The sequence below is a fragment of the Lampetra planeri genome, chromosome 28 (genome assembly GCF_965212315.1).
Source record: "Lampetra planeri chromosome 28, kcLamPlan1.2.h2, whole genome shotgun sequence".
NCBI classification, from domain to species: Eukaryota; Metazoa; Chordata; class Hyperoartia; order Petromyzontiformes; family Petromyzontidae; genus Lampetra; species Lampetra planeri.
This window is the reverse complement of record NC_136134.1, coordinates 10446420-10471112: the sequence shown is the minus strand read 5'-3', so window position 1 is coordinate 10471112 and position 24693 is coordinate 10446420. Positions and strand designations below refer to the sequence as shown.

General features: G+C 54.8%; 2 protein-coding genes across 3 annotated transcripts; both read right to left on the bottom strand.

Annotated features, from left to right (window-relative positions):
* Positions 1 to 295: 295 nt before the first annotated feature.
* KLHL30 (kelch like family member 30) lies at positions 296 to 10868 on the bottom strand. Of its 2 annotated transcripts, XM_078607882.1 has the most exons (7): positions 8061 to 10868; positions 4677 to 4860; positions 3926 to 4132; positions 2896 to 3141; positions 1654 to 1819; positions 1146 to 1232; positions 296 to 714 (listed from the first exon to the last, which is right to left on the bottom strand). In XM_078607882.1, exons 1-7 carry the CDS (start codon positions 8234 to 8236, stop codon positions 509 to 511), a joined length of 1272 nt encoding a protein of 423 aa, XP_078464008.1. In that variant the 5' UTR covers positions 8237 to 10868; the 3' UTR covers positions 296 to 508. The 2 variants fall into 2 exon arrangements, with proteins under 2 accessions (XP_078464008.1, XP_078464007.1); XM_078607881.1 differs by lacking the exon at positions 296 to 714 and having other exon boundaries at positions 755 to 1232.
* Positions 10869 to 18565: 7697 nt separating this feature from the next.
* Positions 18566 to 24642, bottom strand: LOC144728436 (proteasome subunit beta type-6-like). The gene is made up of 6 exons (XM_078607880.1): positions 24467 to 24642; positions 22559 to 22626; positions 21188 to 21319; positions 20415 to 20544; positions 19661 to 19805; positions 18566 to 19077 (listed from the first exon to the last, which is right to left on the bottom strand). Exons 1-6 carry the CDS (start codon positions 24563 to 24565, stop codon positions 18950 to 18952), a joined length of 702 nt encoding a protein of 233 aa, XP_078464006.1. The 5' UTR covers positions 24566 to 24642; the 3' UTR covers positions 18566 to 18949.
* Between the last annotated feature and the right edge of the window lie 51 nt (positions 24643 to 24693).

Genomic DNA, 24693 nt, shown 5'->3' with positions numbered 1-24693 from the left:
CCCCCCCCGGGGCCGGGGAATGAAGTCGAGATATTTTTTTTTTCTTCCCCAACGCTCGAACGAGCTCGTCGAAAGCGACCAGTGCAGCCGGTGGTGGAAATGTCGCGTTCGCATGGCCTGCTACGAGCCCACTGCGCGTTTTAAGTTGGACACGGCAGCCGTTGGCTTCCACCAACACAAACTTGTACTCGTTGTATCGACCCTGTGCGGATGGATGATTGGTTGAGTCAACCCGCACCCCCCCACCCCACCTCTCACAACCGGGAATTGAACTCGAAACGTTCCAATTGTGAGCCGCTCGCTCTGCCGCTGTAGCCACCTGGCCTGAACAAGAGTGGTGGCTATTGTGTAGCACACCCGTCGTGGTTGCATGACATTTACGTGGTAATATGGGGACACAAGGTCGCACGTGGCTGTGTGGGGTTTCATGCGGTGGAACGACGGTGCCCGCGGTTGCCCTGTGGTTGCCCTGTGGTTATCCCGTAGTTACCCGCGGTTACCCACGGTGTCACCGCAGTTGCCTGCAGTTGCCCGGGGTTGCCCACGGTTGCCCCGCACCTCCTATCGCGTACAGGTCGCCGTTGAGCGCTGCGGTGCAGTGGTTCGTGCGCGGTTTGAGCATCGGGGTCGCAGGCTCCCAGATCCGCACGGATGGGTTCAGGCGCCACACGTGCGTGGTCGACCAGCTGTCCTGCATGGAGCCGCGTGACCCCCCTACACACACACCACAATCACCCCCCCCCGCCCCCACACAAATTCACTAAACTAAAATTGACCAGTGGTGGGTATGATGATGATGGAGATGACATTGTTGATGTCAGTGACGATGATGATGTTGGTGATGGTAGTGCTGCGTTACGAACCCGGCGACCCGAGTTCGATTCCCGCTCACTACCAAAACCAGTGGCGATTATCTGAACCGGTCCTGGGCCTCCTCTAGGTCAACTCAGCCTCAAATGAGTGCCTGGTGCGGTGTGTAAACATCGTCACTGGGGAGACAAAGGTGGCCCGACGTGGTGCTCTCCACCCACCCCCTCGTGTGCCGTGCCGGCCTTCATAGGTGCTCGCTAATAGCACTTGCCCCAGCAGTCGGTGAAGGCTACACGGGGGATCTTTGTCTTTGCGTGACGGTGTGCGTGTCCCACCTGTGACGTATACGCTGTTGTTGAGGGCGCACACCGAGAACCCCCACTTGTTGTACTCGGGGAAGTCCGGCAGCAGACGCCAAGTTCCTGCGCACACCGCAGACACCACACACACACCACACGTATACACCACACACACACCACACACACCACATACACACACCACACACCCACACACCACACATACAACACACACCACACACACCACACACACCACACACACCACACACACGACACACACACCACACGTATACACCAGCGGCGTTGTTAACACATTTGAGGCTGAGTCGACCTAGGGGAGGCCCAGGACCGGTGTTAGCCATGAGCAAGAATCGAACTCGTGTCGCCGGGTTCGTAGCGCAGCGTGCTAACCGCTGCACTACCCTTCCAAAAAACAAAGACAAAGACCCCCCGTATAGCCTCACCACACCGCTGGGGCAAGTGCTGTGAGCGAGCACACACTACCGCTCCCCACGCACCGACACAAGGGCACACAGATCGCGCTCACGCGAAGTGGGCTCGTAGAAGGCGGCGTTCCTGGATGGCGCCGCGTCCCCCCACTCCTCCTCCTCATCCTCGTCGTCCTCCTGCAGCGCTCGCCCCCCGATCACCACCAGCACCTCGCGGTCCTGGGGGGGGCAGCCCCCCTGAGGAGCCGCGTGGTGCCCCTCGCCCTGCGGCGGGAGAGAGTCACGCGGCGCGCTCCGGACGTGGCGTCGCAACTGGCCGCGTGGGTCGGGAGGTGGCGGTGACCTCGCCGAATCGTTTTAAATGTTTTATTGGGCTCAATAAAACATCCATCGCAATGCTGCAAAGTTACGCCTCAACATTATTCTGTTGAATTTTGATTTAAAGCTTTCGTGACTGCAGGGATTCATATTCTTGGTTCTTTCGGTAAAGTCACGTAGAAGGGAGATAATAAAATAATAAAAATATAAAACAATTAAAATTCTCACGACGTTGCTGTCCTTGGTGCTGACGTTAGGAAAAACCGTCACTTTTTTCAAATTTTCTTGCTGTGGATTTCACACCTGATGATTGCTTGTGTTGCAGTCGAAACGAATTTGTATTGTTTTATATCTATATTATTTTAGTATTTCCCTTCTACGTGACTTTACCGAAAGAACCAAGAATATTATTCAGTTGGTACCACACACGGCGGCAGCAGCAGCAGCAACAACAACATCGCCCCCTACTGCAAGAACTGGGCAGGGCCCTGCCGAACATTCGTCCCGAGACTCGATGAAGCTTTCCTGGGTCAACAGGCGCAGTTATAATAATTAGGAGTAGATTTTTTTTGGGTGAGGCCACGTGAATGATCTGGCGAGTTTTATGTCGGAAGACCCTCCACCACCTGACCTAGCCACACACATTACATCGTCACAGATGCCGGGTCGGTGAAATCAGCGTCTACCGTGCGGAGGAGCTGTCGCAAAGTGTGCGGGGTCAACGTAGGGTCAACTAGCTCGCCTGGTCTACAGGAGGTCACGGGTTCGAGTCCAACTCTGGCGCCTGCTGCTGTATATTTGGTCGCGTGGATTTTTTTCTGGGTCCTCCGGTTTTGCCCTCCACATTTAGAATCAACGTCACACATTTAGTGTATTTGGCGGCTATACATTTCCACGTGATGAAGATGATGATAAGCCACTACGTTGAGCTACCATTTGTGGGCAGGTCGCTTCTGGCAAAGAGCCGTACATCTTTACCAAGTAAGATAAAAAGTTTTAGTTTGAGGTTATAAGTTGGCCACCTGGTCAGCGTCGGTGGCCTGCGTGTCGTCGAAGTCCATGGCGACGTCGGCGAGCAGCGCCCTGCAGGAGGGCTCCCCCTGCAGCAGGGGGTCCTGCAGCAGCGCCCTGCACGAGGGGCCGGCCCCCCGCTGGGCGCCGAGCCGCACGGCGCCCAGCAGGGCCCCCAGGTGGGGCGTGCGACACGCCGGGTCCCTCCGCACCCAGCTCAGGGCGGCGCCCAGCAGCAGCGCGGGGTCCTCGCGATCCTGCAGGGAGATGGGAGAGAGAGGCGAGAGGAGGGGAGGGGGGAGGAGGGGAGGGAGGGAGGTGAGGGAGGGAGAGGCGAGGGGAGGAGAGGGAGGAGGGGAGGGGAGAAGAGGGGAGAGAAGGAATAGAGGAGGGTAGGGATGGAGGGAGAGGGAGGGAGGGAGGGAGGGGGAGGGAGGAGAGTAGAGGACAGGTGAGGGGAGGGGAGGTGAGGGGAGGTGAGGGGAGGGGAGAGGAGGGAGTGCAGGGAAGTGGGGGATGGAGAGAGGGTGAGGGGAGGAATAGGATGGGCTGCGAGGGAGGGAGGCTTGTGTGTAGGGCCACTGTGATTTGTTGACACTCATACATCCCGTAGGTTGTAAGAAGCGAGAAGAAGGCTGAGGGTCAGGGTAAAGGTCAGAGTTGAAGGTAGGGTTATGGTGAGCATGAGGGTAAGGGTCAGAATTAGGACGAGAGTCAAGTGGTAAGAGTAGAGTCAGGATTAGGGTCAGGTGTGAGGGATAGGGTCAGGGTGACAGTGTCCGCATCAGGGTTGTGGTTAATGCTAAAGTGAGGGGTTTAGGGTATTGGGTTATGGCTAAGTCTGGGGGACACTGCCAAGTGGAGAGTTAAGCTCAGCGTTAAGTCTCAAGGGGGGGGGAGGTACGACTTCGGGCCCGGGTGAGGGGGGCTGTGGCCGCTGCCGATTGGAGTGGAAGGTGGCAGCAGCGCTGGCACCACGACGGGTGACATCGAAACGTCGACCGTCGATCTCCCGGTCGGGGGGGGGGGGGCGCTCGCTACCTGCAGCCGCTGGGCCGACAGCAGCTGTAGCAGCGAGTCGCAGCTCAGATCCCCGAACTCCTCCTCGGCCACCACCGCCCCGAAGTTGTCGAGGGCGAAGGCCCCGGCCTTGGCCGCCACCTCGGGGCAGGCGTGGGCCTCGGCGAACAGGCCGATGCCCAGGCAGTTCGCGGCCGAGATCTGCTGCTGCAGGTAACGGCTGCACACCTGCAGGGTGCCCGGCGGGGCGGTTAGAGTCCGGGATAGGGGGGGTGGCGTGGTGGTGGGGGGGTGGTGGGTGGGGGGGGTGGCGTGGTGGTGGGGGGGTGGTGGGGGGGGGTGGTGGTGGGGGGGGTGGTGGTGGGGGGGGTGGCGTGGTGGTGGGGGGGTGGTGGGGGGGGTGGCGTGGTGGTGGGGGGGTGGTGGGGGGGGGTGGTGGTGGGGGGGGTGGCATGGTGGTGGGGGGGGTAGTGGGGGGGGGGTGGCGTGGTGGTGGGGGGGTGGTGGGGGGGGTGGTGGTGGGGGGGTGGCGTGTTGGTGGGGGGGGTGGCGTGTTGGTGGGGGGGTGGCGTGGTGGTGGGGGGTGGTGGTGGTGGGGGGGGGGGTGGCGTGGTGGTGGTGGGGGGAGGGTGGCGTGGTGGTGGGGGGGGTGGTGGTGGGAGGGTGGCGTGGTGGTGGGGGGGTGACGTGGTGGTGGGGGGTGATGGGTGGGTGGCGTGGTGGTCGGTGGTGGGGGAGGGGTGGCGTGGTGGTGGTGGTGGGGGGGTGGCACCTCTCGCACGGACGAGAACTGGAGGCGTCCCGCCAGCGCGGTCAGTGTCTCCACGTTCTCCTGGTTGATGGTCAACCTCCCCGTGTAGGCGAAGTCCACCAGCTGCTCCAGGGCGGCCGGGTCGGCCTGGGGCAGCGGCACCACCGCCGAGAAGCTCTCCCGGAACTCTCCGCAGAACATGGCCCTGCACGACACCCCATCGTCAACAACAACAACGACAACATCAACGTCATCGACACCCCATCGTCAACAACAACAACGACAACAACATCAACAACATCGTCAACAACAACAACGACAACAACAACGTCATCGACACCCCATCGTCAACAACAACAACGACAACAACATCAACATCATCGACAACAACATCGTCAACAACAACAACGACAACATCGTCGACATCGTCTTCAACATCATCATCAACATTAGCAAGATGATCAAAAACATCATCAACATCATTATCAACATCATCGACATCAACATTATCAATATCATCAACACTATCGTCATCATCAACATTGTCGACATCATCTTCAACATCATCATCGACATCATAATCAACAACATCATTATCATCAACATCATCATCGACATCAACAACATCATCATCAATATCATCGACATCATCAACAACATTATTAACATCAACATCATCAACAACATCATCGACATCATCAACATCATCACCACCATCATCATCAACATAATAACGAGGTGACTGACCGCCGGTGAGCGAGCGAGTAACTGGGTGAGCGAGTGACTGGGCGAGCGAGTGACTGGGCGATTGAGTGACTGGGTGAGCGAGCGAGTAACTGGGTGAGCGAGTGACTGGGCAAGCGAGTGACTGGGCGATTGAGTGACTGGGTGAGCGAGCGAGTAACTGGGTGAGCGAGTGACTGGGCGAGCGAGTGACTGGGTGAGCGAGTGACTGGGTGAGCGTGCGAGTGACTGAGCGAGGGAGCCAGTGACTGGGTGAGCGAGTGACTGCGTGAGCGAGCCAGTGACTAGGTGAGCGAGCGAGTGACTGGGCGAGCGAGTGACTGGGCGAGCGAGTGACTGGGTGAGCGAGCGAGTGACTGGGCGAGCGAGTGACTGGGTGAGCGAGCGAGTGACTGGGTGAGCCAGTGACTAGGTGAGCGAGCGAGTGACTGGGCGAGCGAGTGACTGGGCGAGCGAGTGACTGGGCGAGCGAGTGACTGGGCGAGCGAGTGACTGGGCGAGCGAGTGACTGGGCGAGCGAGTGACTGGAGTGGATGTTTTTGTGCACATCCCATCAGCGACACGGCCTTCTGCGAGTGCATAATGTCGGCAGCATTGGTTCAAACGCAAAGTAGCAAAACTCTCTGGGCTGGGTTTGGACATTCGTCCGGCCAGCAGTCAGGAGCAGAGCAGGAGGAGTTGGTAAGGAGGAGGAGGAGCTGCGAAGGAGAGGAGGGAGTTGATATGGGGGAGGATGACAGCTCAATCAAGTGAAGGAATAGTGAACGACGGGGAGTGGGTGAGATGGAGGTGTATGGGGGGTGGGGGGAGTGAAGATGGCGAGGAGGGTGAGGAGGGTGAGGAGGGTGAGGGGAGTGAGGGGAGTGAAGATGGTGAGGAGGGTGAGGAGGGTGAGGGGAGTGAGGAGGGTGAGGGGAGTGAAGATGGTGATGGGAGTCAGGACGGTGAGGGGAGTGAGGGGAGTGAGGGGGGTGAGGGGGGTGAGGGGAGTGAGGAGGGTGAGGAGGGTGAGGGGAGTGAGGAGGGTGAGGGGAGTGAGGGAGGTGAGGAGGGTGAGGGGTGAGGGGAGTGAGGAGGGTGAGGGGAGTGAGGGGGGTGAGGGGAGTGAGGAGGGTGAGGGGAGTGAAGATGGTGATGGGAGTCAGGACGGTGAGGAGTGTGAGGGGAGTGAGGGGGGTGAGGGGAGTGAGGAGGGTGAGGAGGGTGAGGGGAGTGAGGGAGGTGAGGAGGGTGAGGGGTGAGGGGAGTGAGGAGGGTGAGGGGAGTGAGGGGGGTGAGGGGAGTGAGGAGGGTGAGGGGAGTGAGGGGAGTGAGGGGGGTGAGGGGAGTGAGGGGGTGAGGGGGGTGAGGGGAGTGATGGGAGTGAGGAGGGTGAGGGGAGTGAGGAGGGTGAGGAGGGTGAGGGGAGTGAGGGGGTGAGGAGGGTGAGGAGGGTGAGGAGGGTGAGGGGAGTGAGGGGGTGAGGGGGGTGAGGGGAGTGAGGGGAGTGAGGAGGGTGAGGGGAGTGAGGGAGGTGAGGAGGGTGAGGGGAGTGAGGAGGGTGAGGAGGGTGAGGGGAGTGAGGGGGTGAGGGGGGTGAGGGGAGTGAGGAGGGTGAGGGGAGTGAGGGAGGTGAGGAGGGTGAGGGGTGAGGGGAGTGAGGAGGGTGAGGGGAGTGAGGGAGGTGAGGAGGGTGAGGGGTGAGGGGGGTGAGGGGAGTGAGGGGAGTGAGGAGGGTGAGGAGGGTGAGGGGAGTGAGGGAGGTGAGGAGGGTGAGGGGAGTGAGGAGGGTGAGGAGGGCGAGGGGAGTAGAGGGAGGTGAGGAGGGTGAAGGGAGTGAGGGGAGTGAGGGGGGTGAGGGGAGTGAGGGGAGTGAGGAGGGTGAGGAGGGTGAGGGGGAGTGAGGGAGGTGAGGAGGGTGAGGGGAGTGAGGAGGGTGAGGGGAGTGAGGGGAGTGAGGAGGGTGAGGGGAGTGAGGAGAGTGAGGGGAGTGAGGGGAGTGAGGAGGGTGAGGGGAGTGAGGAGAGTGAGGGGAGTGAGGAGGGTGAGGAGGGTGAGGAGTGAGGGGAGTGAGGGGAGTGAGGAGGGTGAGGGGAGTGAGGAGGGTGAGGAGAGTGAGGGGAGTGAGGAGGGTGAGGAGAGTGAGGGGGAGTGAGGAGGGTGAGGGGAGTGAGGAGAGTGAGGGGAGTGAGGAGGGTGAGGAGGGTGAGGAGGCGGGTACCTGAAGAAGGGGCTGAAAAAGGTGGATTACTGATCGATCAGAATGATGGTGATGAGGCTGGGTGTGTGGTGAGGCTGGGTGAGGGGGCTGGGTGAGGGGGCTGGGTGAGGAGGGGGCGGGGTGAGGGGGATGGGTGAGGAGGGGGCGGGGTGAGGGGGCTGGGTGAGGGGGCTGGGTGAGGAGGGGGCGGGGTGAGGGGGATGGGTGAGGAGGCTGGGTGAGGAGGCTGGGTGAGGGGGCGGGGTGAGGAGGGGGCTGGGTGAGGGGGCTGAGTGGTGATGAGGCTGTGTGATGAGGCTGGGTGAGGAGGAGGAGGCTGGCGGGGTGAGGAGGAGGAGGAGGCTGGCGGGGTGAGGAGGAGGAGGCTGTGTGGTGGTGAGGGTGGTGAGGAGGAGGGTGAGGAGGCTGGGCGAGGGTGAGGGTGGTGAGGAGGAGGAGGGTGAGGAGGAGGCGGCGGGCACCTGAAGAAGGGGCTGCAGAGCGCCAGCACGGCGCGGTGGCACGGGTAGCGGCGCCCGGCCGCCTCGAGGGCGACGTCGCTGAGCTTGGGGTCGAAGCGCTCGGCGCGCAGGCCCGACATGACGAGGGCGCAGTGCGACGGCGCCTCGAACTCGAGGTCGTCCACGTCGCGCAACATCGCGGCCGCGGTGGTGGCGACGGTGGCGGTGATGACGGTGGTGATGATGGTGGTGATGCTGATGCTGATGGTGGTGGTGACAGTGGTGGTGACGGTGGTGGTGGTGGTGACGGTGGTGGCGTTGGTGACGGTGGTGATGATGGTGGTGATGCTGATGCTGATGGTGGTGGTGACAGTGGTGGTGACGGTGGTGGTGGTGACGGTGGTGACGGTGATGGTGGTATTGACGGTGCTAGTGATGGTGGTGGTGATGGTGGTGACGGTGGTGGTGGTATTGACGGTGGTGGCGACGGTGATGGTGATGCTGATGGTGGTGGTGACAGTAGTGACGGTGGTGGCGACGATGGTGATGGTGGTGGTGGTGATGGTGGTATTAACGATGGTGGTGATGGTGGTGGTGCTGGTGGTGATGGTGGTGGAGTCGTCTGTTCAAGGCGGTGATCTCCTTCTTTGGTGTTGCTGTGATTATAGTGGTGATGACGGTGGTTACGTGATCAGAGTGAGAATGTGTATACAGGAGGAATCCGATGAGCTATAAAGATGTTTCCACAGATGTCCAGTGATGCTGACGGTGTTCCTCTTGGTGGTGGAGACGCGGTGGTGGTGCTGGTTATACTGGTGGTGGAGATGTGATGACACTGCTGGGGATGATGATGATGGTGGTAGTTGAGATGTGATGTTGCTATCTTTGCTGATGCTGATGGTGGTGATGGTGTGATGTAAAAACTCGTGGTGCTGATGGAGTGACGATGTGGGGTGGTGTAAGTGGTGTGATCAGGTGACGCACGTGTTTGGATGTGTTGATGGTGATGTTATGATACTGGTGGTTGATGGTGGTGGTGATGTTGGTGGTGATAGTGCTGATGATAGTAATAGTGATGGATGTTGATGGTGGTAAGGATAATGGTGTTGATGGTGATGTTTTGACACTTGAGTGTGTTGGTGGTGGTGATGTTTATCGAGATGTTGATGATATTGATGGTGTTGATGGTGTTGATGTGGTGATGGTGATGTGTTCTCTACCGGATACAAGATTTCCAGGCTGGCAGAGGGAGGCTTGTCACGTGATGAACCGTATGATCCCTGGAATCACCGTGATTGCAGAATCAGTCACTGTGATTGTAGAATCAATGACTGTGATTGTATAATCAGTCACTGTGATTGTAGAATCACTGCGATTACGCAGTCATCGTGCGTGTGTGGCTCTGGTGGAGTTGGTGATGATGGTGGTGCTGATGATGATGTCGTGATGATGTTAATAGTTTGTAATTCTGATGTGTTGGGTGATGATGATGATGTTGTGTTAATGACACTGGTGGTGATGGAACATTCAATCGTGATGATGGTGGTGATGTAGCCAAGTGCTGGTGATTGCAGCGTCTGCGCTGGTTGTGGCTGTTGGCGTGATGGTGATGATGGTGACGATATCGGTGACACCGACGATGACGACGATGATGATGGTGATTCTACTGATCGCAGCGATGACGCTTCTTCTGATGTCAGTAAATTCCTCTTGCTGTAGTCCCTGTTAGCGCTGCGGTGGCAAGAGCTGCAGCAGCAGCTGCTGATGCTGCTGATGATGATACTAAACAACAGTAGTCCAATCGCCGCCGCTGCTGTTGCTGCTGCTGCTGATGCCGGCTCGTATCACGTGTCTGCACGACTCCGTCACATCGCGTTCCCTCGTGTGTCCACAGATCCGGCGAGACACGTGGGGTCCTGGGTCTTAATACATCGGTGGGGGGGGTAGGGCCGTGGGGCCCCCTCTGTGCCGGCAGGGGTAGGGGGGAGGGGTCCCCTGTGCCATGAGGGGATCGTTTCATTCCCCCCTCGAGTGCCCGAGCGGACAGAGGTCAGCGGCGAGGTTCAGATAAGCGCTTGTGCCAGGCTAGGTGCACGTGAAGCTTCGGGAAGGCTCACTTGCTTGGCAAGACACGAGGCCGCGGGACAAACCCAGGTGGTATGGGTTGAATGGTGTGCCAGGCTAGGTGCAGGAGGTCACCGGGCAGACAGACAGACCCTGTCGTGACCGAGATGACTGACAGATGACATCGCCTGTGCTCTGCACTCTGCCAACTTGCTGCGTAGACACACAGAGACACGGACTGAGATAGACACACACGCAAAGACAAAGGTCCCCCTATAGCCTTTAACAGACTGTTGGGGCAAGTGCTGTTTGCGAGCGCCTGCTATGCCTGGCACGGAACCCGAGGGGGTGGGTGGCCAACAGCACGCCCGGCCGCCTTTGTCTCCCCAGATATATACATACCGCGCCGGTAACTCAGTAAAGCCTGCGTCCACCTACAGAGAGACACACAAACAGACGGCGTGCGTAGACACACAGACATAAGTGGCATAGCTTCCAATGTCGGTTTATAAATAGATGCCGTAAATGTGTGTGCTACTCTGTGTGCGCGTGTCACTGTGTGCGCGCGTGTGCCAAGGCCATACGGGAGATCTTTGTGTGCGTGCCACTTTGTGTCCGTGTGTGGCACTTTAGGGAGCGGTGGTGCAGCGGTTAGCGGGCAGCGCTACGAACCTGAAGACCCGAGTTCGATTCCCGCTCACGGCCAACACCAGTGACGATTGTCTGAACCGGTCCTTGGGCCTCCCCTAGTACCTGGTGCGGTGTGTAGACATCTTCACTGGGGAGACAAAGGCGGTCGGGCGTGTTGATGGCCACCCACCCCCTCGTGTACCTTCGTAGGTGGCCGTGAACAGAACTTGCCCCTACAGCCCGTGTTGGCTGTACGGGGGATCTTTGTATTTGCGTGTGCAAATGAATTATGTGACGCGTGTAATGTGTTTATTTTCGGTGTATGCGGTGTGCGATGTGTCTCAAGTACATAATCCTATGATACAATGTGTACACATGGGTTGAGCGAGTTAACACAAACAACAACAACATTTGCCCCTGCAGCCTGTTAAAGGCGCCACTGACTACTGTATCTTTGTATATATGTGTGCAGTATGCGTTCTTTGTGAAAGTGTGATGTGTGGTTCATTCCTATTGGTGAATATCTGAATGGGTCATGTGCCTCCCCTAGGTCGTGTCAACCCTAAATGAGTGCCTGGTGTGGTCTGCAAGCATCAGCACTGGGGAGACAAAGGCGGTCCGGCGTGGTGCTGGTCACCAACCCCCCCTTGCGTACCGTGCCGGTCTTCATAGGTGCTGATGGCACTTGCTGCAAACGTCTGCTCAGGATATTTGGGGGATCGTTGTGTATACAGAATGTGTATATCACACAAAAACTCAACACATTCGTCAATAACACGGTGACCTTAGACAGTTAAATAATAGGCGACGTTTCGGACAAAGGCCCTTCCTCACAGTACCTAGAGAGTCTAGAGGGACAGTGGAAGCAAGTTGGGGGACGGCGCGTTATATGTAACCCAAGGGGTGTCCGATAAGAATGAACTTACAAATATGTTTCCTGATTAAGTGTTTACATAATCCACGTATTGATGCCATGCCCGTGCTCAATGAGCATTTCAATTTAAATAGGTTAACATGTGCTGTGTTGTGTACATGATGTGGAGAGCGGTGGGCGCAGTGATTAGGGGCACTGCACTACGAACCTGGCGACCCGAGTTCGATTCCCTCCCACCACCAATGACAACAACGAATATTTGAAACCGGCCCTGGCTTGGCCTCCCCTACATCGACTCAGCCTTAAATGAGTACCTGATATGCTGTGTACACATCAGGACACAGCCGGGCCTGCTGTTCCCCCCCTCCCCCTGTCATGTGCCGTACCGGCCTTCATAGCAGCTCGCCAACAGCACTTACCCAAACAGTCTGGTGGAGGCTATACGGGGGACATTCGCCTTTGTGTGCGTGTGTGTGTGTGTACATATCCCTCGCGGGGTATTTTAAGATCACCGCGTGCCTCCAGTTAGCCGGCCCCCAGCTGTCCCCTGCGCGTGCTCATTCGGCCGATCCATGTTCCACCACAGAGCCACTCCGCCCCCGGTGTTCCTTCGGTCAAGTTGGCACAGTGGTCACGGCAAATACAGATTTGCCGTCTTTGATTCCCCGACTCGGCCGCCTCTCTGTGTGTCTGTGCGGAGTTCGTACGTCGTGTCGCGGGTTGGCGCTACGAAACTGAAGACCCGAGTTCGATTCCGGCCCACGGACGACAACGGTGACGATTATCTGAACCTTTCCTGGGCCTCGCCTAGATCGACTCAGCCTCAAATGAGTACTCGGTGCCGTGTGTAAATATCGCCACTGGGAGACAAAGGCGGTGGGGCGTAGTGCTGTGCACCCATTGAGTTATGTACAGCTCTTTTTTGAGAGGCGACCTCGCCACAAATGATAGCTCAACGAAATGTCTTATCATCACGTGGAAATTTATAGCAGCCGAATAAATACTGAGCACCCACTCCCTCGTGTGCTCGCGAACAGCACTCGCCCCAATGTTTTCCTCCCGGTTCTCAGATGTCCTCGCCAAAGCTACGGTGGCTAGGAGATGTTAACTACCTCGCCAGGTATGGGGGCCGTCCATAAATGACGTCACGCGATTTTGGACGATTTTTGACCCCCCCCCCTTCGTCACACGACGTCACAAAAGTCAGACCCCCCCTCAAATATGACGTCACAAAGCTCTGCCCCCCCCCCAAATAAAACATGCTTCAAATCGCTTTAAACTATTGTCGTTGTAGTGCGTATTTAATGTGACGCTGCACTCTGATGTTGTAGGAGAAAACATTTATTAAAAAGTCTTTAATTAAGTAGAACGTGTTGTCTATATTTATTTAAAGTTGCGCATTTTGATGTGACGTCACATTCCCCCCCCCCGCTCGTCACACTTCGTCACAAATGTCTGACCCCCCCCTCCCTAGGTGCGTGACGTCATTTATGGGCGGCCCCTATACAGGAGCTCGTGGGTTCGATCCCGACCCTGACGCCTGTTGTATATTTGGTGTCTGCGTGTCTCTCTTCCCGTGGATTTTTCTCCGGGTTTTCCGTTTTTTTCCACCACATTTAGAATCAACGTCACGCGTTTAGAGTATTTGGCTACTGCTATACATTCCCACGTGATGATAAGCCGCTTCGTTGAGCTGTCATTTGTGGCCAGGTTGCCTCTCAAAAACAGCTATGCAGCTGAGTGTGCATTACCTGGCAAAACATATATAGCAATAATACATAAATAAATATCACGCAATGTAACTGCTATTGAGCCGAAACATCCCAAAGCTGAAACATCACACTGCAAACTACTCCACTTAACACACACACACATTCATGATAATGATTTCAGTATATTTGGTATTCTGGCTGTTGGAACGGCGCAGACGTCTGTGTTTAACAACACGGCCGTCTGTAGTGGGTCCACAGTAAGCCGCATCTCCGGCTAGCGCTGTTGGTGGCTGCGTACGGTGCGAAAGAAGTTCAACACACGGACATCGATGTATTATTATTATTCGTTTAAATGAAATACCGGTTGCGCGGTGTGGACACGGGACGATACCCCAGCCCGTCAGTGCCGGATTATCGTGGTAGCACAAGTAGCTACACATGCGACGGGCCCCGCACTTTCAAGGGCCCCGCGCTAAACGCTTTCAAGCTATCAATTCCGGTTCAGTGATTGTGCACTTGTTCTATTACTATAGTACTATACCGCCTTCGACGTTTATGAACGAATGGATGTTTAAGGTTAGCGATTTGTCGCATTATCTGGCTGTATAGAAAATGAAAAAAAACAATTACTTTACTTCGCAAGTTAAAATTGTGTGTTTTAATATTTATGTTTTTTTTTATTTAGGGCCCCTTTATAACATCATCTGCTACAGGCCCCGCACTAGCTTAATCCGGCACTGCAGCCCGTTCCATCACTCACCCTCCCGGCCAGCCGAGAACCTCCGACTCAGAGCCTCCGTCTGCGGGGAGAGACGACGGGGGAAGAGGAGGTGGGGGGACAAGGCAGCCGAGAATAGGAAATGAAACTCGAAAAGGAACACCCCCCCCCTCCCTCCCTCCCTCCACACAAGACCCCCCCCCCCCTACTTCCTCCAACCTTGGCTTCAGATGTTTCCGTCATAAACCGCAATCAGCTGAGCGACGCCGAAGTGTCGCGCAGGTGATCCAGGCGTTAAATCGCGGGTTTGACAGGAGTCACAGCTGTTACAGGATTCACAGATGTTATAGGGGCCACAGGTGTTGTGTTGTAGGGCTCACACGTGTTATATGGGTCACAGGTGTTATATGGCTCACATGTGCTATAGGATCCACAGGTGCTATTGGAGGCACAGGTGTTGTAGAATTCACAGATATATGGGTCGTCGGTGTTTTCGGCCTCACAGCTGCTCGAGGATGCACAGCTGTTATAGGAGTCACAGGTCATATGGGATCGACGCCGGTGTCCCGAGTGACGCGCGCGCGCGCGAGGCGAGGCAGCAGCGCCCAAGATCCCCGCATCTGGAGACGAACGCGGAGTCTGCGCCGTGCAGGGTGAGTGCTTCGAGCCCGCGGGCGGACATCACAGAGAGACTGAGAGAGACTGAGAGGCACACCCGGGTGTCTGACATGGGGACATGTTCAGGAGAAAGAGGAGGAGATGACGACACGGGGAGACACGTGGAGAGACACCGGGGAGACGACGAGGATGACGGGCGAGGTGTCAGACGATGGGAGACGCGAGGGAGATATTCGGTAACAGGGGCCGGTGCCAGGGAGGTAAGAGACTCGGGGAGACGCGGGGAGACGAGAGGAGAGGGGCAGGTAAATGGGAGACGCAGGGAGACATCGGGAGACTCAGGGAGACACGGGCGTCAAGAGAGACGGGAGATTAAGGGATCACGATCAGGTGTCTGGAGTCGTGAGGATTGTGGAGGAGGAGACACAGTGAGGCAAGTGGGGAGACGGGTGGGGTGGGGTGGAGAAGATCGGTTTCGGGGGATCCCAGGGCACATGACCCGTTGCTCATCCCCTTTGTGACCGAGAGGGCTTCAGGAGGAAGTGGCGAGCCCCTGAGCGGGTGACAATGGACGCACCTCGCGTGCGGTGGCGCGTAAACACCACGATGGTAGAGATATCCACATACCAGAATCGGGGAGGGGGCGTGCTGGAGGGGTCTGAGCACCCCCCCTCCCCGCCACCCCCTGCTGAAGGATAAGGCCCCCTATACATTTTAACACGCAGTTTACGATTTTTCGTTCACTCTCCGGAAAAACTAGACGATCGGGAAGGCAGCCATAACCGGAGCCAATAATTATTTTCCAAGCTCTGGGGTCCTATGTTGGGAATCTTTGTCCAACTCCATGAATGGACGTGCGTTGTGTACATGTGGGAGGAAACCAGGAGCGGTCAGACACGAGAAATCCCACGCGTGCCAGGTGGTGGGGAAAACCCAATCCCTCGTGCAGATGGAAACTTCGTCCCACTTGCTGTACTGCCATCAGAACGTGGCCACAACGCAGGTGATGGCGGCCTCGGCGGACGTCGACTGGCAGTGAGGGAGTCCCACGTGTGTGTGTGTGTGATCCACCGACCCTAGCTGCCTCCACAGGACTGGGTTGGAGGCCCTCTCCGTCTGTACCGCGGGGTCACAGTGGCGCTTCCAGAGATTATGTAGAGAGTATTTGGCTGATATAAACTTCCACGCGATGATAAGGCCACTTCGTTGAGCTGTCATTTGTGGCCAGGTCGCTTCTGAAAATGAGCTACGTAGCTCAGTGGGGCTTTACCTGGTAAGTTTAACGTCATGGGACTCTCCCTAACTATTATAAAAATATAAAAATAGGTTTTACCCTTTCTGGCAATACATGTTCCCCACAACATGCATTGTTTGCATGTTCATCACAAGGAAATGTGGTTAATGCAGACATGAGTCCTTGCAAAAAGTTTCCGTTTGGTGCTTTAACATCTTAACACAACTGTTTTATTGGCAGAAAGGGTAAAACCTATTCTTATATATAGTTTAACTTTTTATATTAAATGTGAAGGGAATGTTTCTATAAACTATACAAACTATTTAAACTCTTTATTTACCATCAGATCTCTGTTCGGCTTTCGCGACCAATATCATTGGGTTCGATCGCGTAAATATAAATGCGTCGTTAAACCTGCCACCACCAATTAGTAAGGGTTTTCACGTAAACAGAACATGCCAAATCGATACTAGTACAGCATACCGGTGTGTTGGAGAGCAAATCCACAACATTTACAATCTGAGTACGACATTTGGCCAGTAATTATAACCGGCATCATCAGGCACCAGGTAAGCCCCACTGAGTGATATCGTTTTTTTCAGAAGCGACCTGGCCACAAATTATAGCTCAACAAAGTGGCTTATCATGTGGAAATCTATAGCAGCCAAACACATTAAACGCGTGTTTCTGAATGTGGACATCTGGAGGACCCGGAAAAAATCCACACGACCATGGGGAGAGACACGCAAACTCCAAATATACAGCAGACGTCATAGTCGGGATCGAACCCACACGCTGCTCTATACCGGGCAAGGTAGTTAACATCTCGCCACCGTGGCTATTGGGGCAGTGGATCACAACATCTTTGGTTGGGCAGATCCACAATTGATACCACCGGTCACCCGCCATGCCCTCCACTTTCCCTACCCCACTCCTGCCCAGGCTGTCAAGGCCACGTGACCACTCCACTCGTCAACGTGGTGTGCAGTTTCATCCAGAAGCTCCCTTGGCTTTGGCTGCACGTTGGCTGCACATTCACCTCGTATTAAACACATTCCTGCGCAGGGAGCGGGTAGGAACGTTGGGTTGCTCGGTCAATGGCCAGGGTCAACGGCGGCGTGGTGTATTCTGCAAATATGCCCGACTGTGAGGGTGGGCACAAATCAGCGTGAGTAGGTTAAACGTTGAGTTTTAGAAGGGCACCACGGGGTGACCAGCCCCTCCCCACCCAGCCCCACCCCTCCCACCCTCCCCACCTTTCCCTCTCCACCCAGCCCCACCCCTCCCATTTTTGGATGCACGACGGACGGACACAATAATCCCCTGTGGGCTGGTGGAACCAGGTGGTTCCTACCAGTACCAAACCTACTTTGGTTCGATGGTATTCCTGCAGACAAAACGACGAGCCTCTACGGCGAGGTGAGAATTTTTGATTGAAGATACAAAAATGTCAGCAAATATCAGATCTCTGTTCGGATCGTTGAGGCTATGTAACGTGTCACATCTCCGAGCTCACAAAATGTGACATCAATCATTGCCGCCGCTAGGCGAGAATGGAGTTAAGTATGTGAGTAGGATCTGGAAGACGATTTGACGGAGCTACTTCTGAGAGAAAAGGCGAGCTTGGCAGACCGGTTCATCAAGACAGATGGGGGGGGGGGGGTACAAAAGATTCAACTATAAACACAACTACGCTACCTGTCACTTCCACGTCGCGTGAACAACCAGACGCACGTCATTGACGAGAAGCACCTACAACGTGCCCGATCCAGTACAATCTTGGGAGGTTCAGCACCTTTCAGCCTGGATAACCCAGAACCCATTGCTTAACAAGCTTGGACTCTGCTAATGAGGCCCAGGTGGTCTAAACCGGTCAAGATTAGTATTTTGCATGTTAGCAAATTCTGAAGTGTTGATCTTGTATGATTTAAATCATGAGACTGTGTAGAGATCTGCCTACACAATAATTGCTTTTAAACAGACGTCACTTCTCGTCTCCTCCACCATCGCCAATGGAGAAGGTGGTGGTGGTGGGGGGGGGGGGTGAAGGGGATGAGGGGAGCTCCGAGCAACAAAGATCATTGTGATATCTCGTGCGTTTCACGGGTCGTGTTGCGTGACGACCCAGCTCCACAGACGTTCCATCGTTTCCTCGAACATCGGAGGCGCCCACGCGTTTACAAATGACGCTTCCCGCATTGCGGACTGGTGACACGGCACTGATTGCTGTGCGCTCGGTCCCAGTGGCCACCCTGGTTAATGCTGCGGGTGTAGTCACCGTTAGGGGTCGCTACGCGCCGTCCGCTAAACAGTCGGGACGTTAAAGATGCCATCAGTTTATTAATAAAAACACAGGGTGGTAGGCCGTATGGAGTCTTGATGGCTTGCACACACAAGATACTTTATTGGGAAGTCGCATAGCAACGTCACCCACCCCAACCCACCCCTCCTCTTCTGGCGGAATAATTCCCGCTTAGAGGCAGGCGCAGCGATAACGTTGTGCAGGGCTCGCTGCCGCCGGGAGCCACCTGTCACAGCGTGATGGCAACGCCTTGCCGAGAATACAACTTTACACACTCCCGTTGCTTCTCGGTGGATTGTGTACCATGCTGAGATGCATAAGACAAGAGCGCAGCACCAGCAATCGGCCAAACAGCACTCACGCACTCACAAACGTCGTTGTAGAAATTAGTTTATTCGGTTCAACCCAGGTGGGAAATGCGCACAGCGAGTGATCGATACCACCCCCCCACCCCCCTTTCTCGACGACGGGCAGACTATGCAGTACAGCGAAACAAAAACCGACGCGGTCTAAACAAACATCGTTTCAAGTTGCCCCACACAGACACCCAGTAGGCCGAGAATTTGGCCCGCGCGTGTCTTGTGTGCGCGTCCGTGACGGCGTATTTGATGAAACTGTAAAATCGGCCAGCGTGGCTGACACGAGCGTTTCATTTGCAAATAATGCGAGACGTCTACATTTGTGTGTTACAATACCGCAATGGATTATGGGGGCCCACCGGGGGATCGAGGGGGGGGGGGGGGAGAAGGTGGGGGGGTTCATTCTTCGTAGAAGGACGGAATGTCCTTGCCCGTGAGGACCCTGCGCTCCACGCCACCGGCCGTGATGGCCGCCATGCGGACGACTCCACCGCTGGAGCCATCGCGGCTCATAGCGAGCGACAGCGCTGCGGGGGGTGACGAGGGGGGGGCGGTGAGAGAAGGTGGGAGGTGAGACGAGATGGTAACAGGTAGGAGAAAGACAAAGAAAAATCGTAATTGGCCAAAGTATTTTTACGGCTACCTGGGCACTGGCATTTAACCGGTGCAGTAGATGTCGCGTAATTTCTAGCTGCCGATTCTCCACGTCACGTGTAGATAGCTTCACCTCTATGTTAGGACCGCCTCCACAGACCCTGCCCCCTTTAAAGCCTCACGTGACCTCGACAGCTCCACCATTGCTCCACCCCCCCCCCCGTCTTCGTGGCCTCGCCTCCGTAGCGCCGTATCTCTCGATCTCTCTCACTTTGCGTATTTTGTTGTTCGCCGCTTTACTTCTCAAAAGAGCTTCAACACGGCGAGCCTGTGCAGGAAGTTGACCGTAAAAACACGAGACCGAATCTTGTATGTTTTTCTGACGGTTGCCGAGAGAGAACCGATGACTTGTGTTACAGGCGCCAAAAAATGGCCGCACGGAAAACAGGCCGGGGCCCTCTGCTGTGCTGGACGGTGAGGTGCGAGCGAGTGGGGTGTGGGCTGGGCGTCGCTCACCCTTGGCTGTGAACTCCATGCACTCTTCCTTGGTCATGCCGGTCTTGTAGTTGGAGTCAACAAAGCCGTAGATGTAGGTGCTGCCAGAACCGCCGACGGAGAATGGCTGGCGCACCAGCATGCCGCCCAGTGGCACTGTGTACACCTGCGGCACAGCAGTGGCAGCACATGGATGGAAGTGAGTCGCAACACCGCACTCAGTCACACGCACTGGTGTGGAGGGTGCCACACTCACACACACAGGTGAGGAGGGTGCCAGCACCACACTCACACATACAGATAAGACAAATATCCCCTGTATAGCTTTTAAGACTGTTGGGGCAAGTGCTGTTATTGAGTACCTATGAAGGCCGGCATGACATGAAAGGCGGATGGTGCAGCTAACATTAAACCTGGCCGCCTTTGTCTCTCCAGTGCTGATGTTTTATACACACTGCACAATTAAAAACTAAAAACTTTTTTATTATATTTTTACCAGGTAAGGCTCACTGAACTATATATAATTTTTTCCAAAGCAACCTGCCTACAAATGATAGCTCAACATAGTGGCTTATGACATGGAAATCTATCACAGTCAAATACTTTAACTTAGAGGAGGAACAGTGACCAGTTCAGACATTTGGTGACTGACATTGGCCGCGAGTGGGAATCGAACTCGGGTGAGGCGGGTTCGTAGCGTGGTGCGCTAACCACTAGGCAACCACTCCCCTACACAGTCGCAGGTTCCTAACCCACAACGGTGGGTGCTTCTCACCTGGCCTCCCTTGCGCTTGTCCCAGCCGGCCACGATGATACCAGCCATGAGCTCCTCACGGTACCTGTAGCAGTAGTCCTTGAAAAGGTTGGCGGCCGTATGCACCAGAGGCATCTCCTCCATCTCGATGCTAATGGGTAGTGGTGGGTTGGGGGGGACAGGGCAGCGTTACCGCACCAGTCTTGCATCAATCGCCCGCCCTCCTCTCTCCCTGACATGTTTATCGGCGGCGGGTAACCAACCCTCAGTTATTTGTCCTGCCATTTCACCGTGTGGTGTGCATACATCGTATCTCGTCAAAACGTTAACCGTTACACTACTTACGTGTAAATTTCGATTTAAAGCTTTCGTGACTGCAGGGATTCATATTCTTGGTTCTTACGGTAAAGTCACGTAGAAGGAAAATAATAAAATAATACAAATATAAAACAATACAAATTCTCACGACGTTTCGACTGCAACACAAGCAATCATCATCAGGTGTGATGATGACACACGTGATGATGATTGCTTGTGTTGCAGTCGAAACGTCGTGAGAATTTTTATTGTTTTATATTTGCATTATTTTATTATTTCCCTTCTATGTGACTTTACCGAAAGAACCAAGAATATGTGGAAATAGTTTTTTCGCTCGACGCGTTTCTCACTTAACGCGGAACTTTTTTTTTTAGGGACGCATACAACCGCGTGGAGCGAGCACTCGCTGCGATTATAAAACGAGGCTCATCTGAAGGAACGCGTCGCTTCGTCCGGCACGTCGCGGCGGGCCGCACCTGTGGAAGCCGAGCTGGTAATTGACAACGTCAGCGATGGCCTGGGTGTCGGCCGCCGATCCTGAGCGGCAGCAGAAGATGCGATCGTGCACGGGCGTCAGCTTGTCCGTCACTCGGTTGGCGACATAAGACCTGCTCGCGCGTGGAGACGTAAAGAGATTTCCACCACCCCCCCCCATAGATTGTTTTGAGGAAAAGTGCTGTGACACAAAAGAACAGGCTGCGTGCGTGCAGGCAACTGTGGGGATCAGTGCCGCATTGGTTGGCGCGTTGCACTATGAACCCGGCGATCCGAGTTCGATTTCTGTTCACGATCAGGAAGAGTGAATATCTGAACCATTCCTGGGCCTCCCTAGGTCGACTCGGCATTAAATAAGTACAGTAGAACCCCTGTTAAACGACGGGCCTCCAGAGAGCCCAAAGTGTTCGCTTACCGACCACTCCCCTGTTAATGATGGGATGTTGTAGGTACAGCAAATATGAATTAATGCATTGATTAACCATGTTTATTTTAGTATTATGCGTTTAAAATGTTTGTATCTTTATGTATTAATATCCATTATTTACATATTATAAAGTACGTTTTTTGGGTGAAAAAGGGTAACTTTCCATGCTGTCGGAACGAATTAGGCCTTTAACATGTACTTCCTATACCCGCTAAGTGACCAAATCACTTCACGGCCAGTTTCGTGAAACCAATTACTGTCGTTAAGAGGGGTTCAACTGTACATGGAGCGATGCATAAATATCAGCACCAAGGCGGCCAGGCGTGGTGTTGGCCACCCACACTCTCGTGTGCCGTGCCAGATTGAATAGGCGCTCGCTCACAGCACTTACCCCAAAAGTCTATTGAAGGCTATGTGGGGATCTCTGTCTTTATTTGTGTACGAATGCAGTGGGCTCTCACCAACATTCATCGTCATTATCATCAGCCATGATCTATCCACCACTGGATGAAGGCCTCCCCAAGACATGTCTGCAATAAGGGTTGCCTGAACAATACTGGACATTGGTGAGAAAGAATTGTATAGCTCATCGGATTCCTCCGGTATAAATATTTTGATTCTGATTTACTTCACCGTGATGATTAGCGTAGGTTGGTGGTCAGGATCGGTTCAGTTATCACTTGGCGTGGAGAGTGATTAGTTAAGGGGCCGAGTAAAGGAGGTGCGTAGAGGGGGGTTTATGAAGAGGGTTAGTAAAGAGGGTGCGTGGAGGGAGTTAGTGAAGGGGGTGTGCGTAAGGGGGTTAGTTGAGGGGGTTAGTGAAGAGGGTTAGTGAAGAGGGTGCATGGAGGGGGTGAGTGAAGGAGGTGGGCGTAAGGGGGTTAGTTGAGGGGGCTAGTGAAGGGGGTGCGTGCAGGGGGCGTACCCGCTGGTGGTGCGAGAATCCGCGCCGAACACCACGCCATCGGCAAACTCCACTGCCATGATGGTGGTCTGTGGGCGAGCGAGACGTGGCATTATTTTACAAATGATCACCATCGTTCGACGTCATCGATTCACTGCTGGATGAAGGCCTCTCCAAGGCGTCGCAATCCCTCACCATCTTGCAATGCAACGACCCATCTTGCTCCTGCACATCAGCTTATCCCATTGCTCTCGCTCCGTGGTCGATGTCCTCTTGGGTGCGCTCCTCCTTTGGCTGCCACTCATTCGCTAGTCTCTACCAACGGGCAATGTTCCTTCCAGTGAGGTGTCCTGCCCAAGCCCAATCTATATTACTCTGAAGTCAATGTGATGCCTCCAAATTGAGTTTGTTTTCTGATCCATGTGTACCTCTTTATGTCTCGAAGTGAGATTCCCAGCATGCAGCTGTCAATTATTCTTTACCCACCTCTCAGCTTTGCCTTGTCATTCAAAAACACCGCTACATTAACCATAACACTTCTTAATAACAGAGTAGAGATGAAACAATATAGCAGGCCCATAAATATCATACTACAAAATGTAGTGTCAAGAAAATTAGGACTTTAATTGCAGTTGGGGTCTGCCCGGGTCGGTGGCCACAAATCAATTTCCATACCCGAAGGGTGGTAAAGGGCCCTTCGGGGTCCAGAGGTCTTTGAGGCCACATGGGCAAGGCCACAGGGCCTCCTCACTCTCCATCCCTCTCGGGACCAAATTTACACTACGACATGAGTCAGTAAGCAACGAATTGATGAAAATTGTGCTCCAAGACTAATTAAATTGCAACACAGTAACGGACAGTCCGTTGAAAGTGGTGGGAAATGTTAGAAGGATAAGACGGGCAAAATGAACGAAACCAAAAATTAACTGTAGAGTCATGGCACTGGCTGGCTGGGCCCCGTCAACCCTGCTCAGCCACACGGCTCATACAGAACGGAATTGAACCAAATATCTTGATTAAATATTAAGAACCAGACAGCTGAGATTCATAACCTGGGATCTAATGAACTAAGGATCAGGGGGACCAAAGTCTAACGAGCAGTGTCTTTAAATTCATAGCTATACAACTAGGGATACAACTGGGAATAGAGACTAAAATGAATACGGTAGAGATGCACCCAGGAACAGAATCCTGGGACTCAGGGACCAAAGCCTGACAATTTATAACTCGCGAAATCAAGAATCAGAAGCCAAAAATGCCACAAAGACGAAAAAGAGAGGACAGCATAGAAACCAGGATCTTGGACAAAAGACTTGCAATGGACCAGAGATCCAGGAGCAACATTAATGAAAAATTAACATTTCAAAAATACTAAATTACATTAATTTGACGTACAAAATAGCACCCAATAGCTGGCTACACAATGGCCGCATTAATGATGGCCCAGGTTAAGCGGGTTAAAAAAAAACTCCACAAAATCTCCTCACACTTCAACTCTAACAAAGCGGTCCCAACCAAGTTAAAACATCGATACAAACAATTAATGACCCCGGTGGGGGGTCGAGAGTAACGCCGGAGTGGCGACCAAAGTGTGGAACCGGCCGCACGACGAGGTGACACCAGCCCGTCTTGTTGGCGCCCACAAAGGCGGCTTACGGCATCGTGGGCCCGCGAAGGCTGGCCACGGCCTAGGGAGGCCTTCACCCAGCAGTGGATAGACCACGGCTGATGGCGATGATGCTGATTGTCTACAGAGACCCAATGTTGCCATTCATTCCTCTGTCACAGCAGCAGCAGCAGCATAAACGGGGCCTACACGGGGCCTTGTCTCCGGGACTGCGCCCACCCGCGGCGGGCCTTGGGGTTTCTCTCCGCCGTCAGGGACCCCCTCGGCGTCTCGAGAGTCGTCCGCGGGGGTTCACGGCTTACCCCTGTGAGGACCTCGGCATTCGTCCAGTCGGGCGCGGCCGAGCTGAGCGAGCCGAAGGCCGCCCGAGTCGCCCCCTGAGCGTGAGTTCGCATCGCCATCACGCTCTCGCCGTCTCGCCCGGGGCTTGCCGGGAGTCCGCTGAAGCTGGTGACGTACTTCCGCCCTGCCCCCCTTCTTCTCATCGCCCCGCCCCCCCTTCCCATCGCCCCGCCCCCTTTCTTCCCAT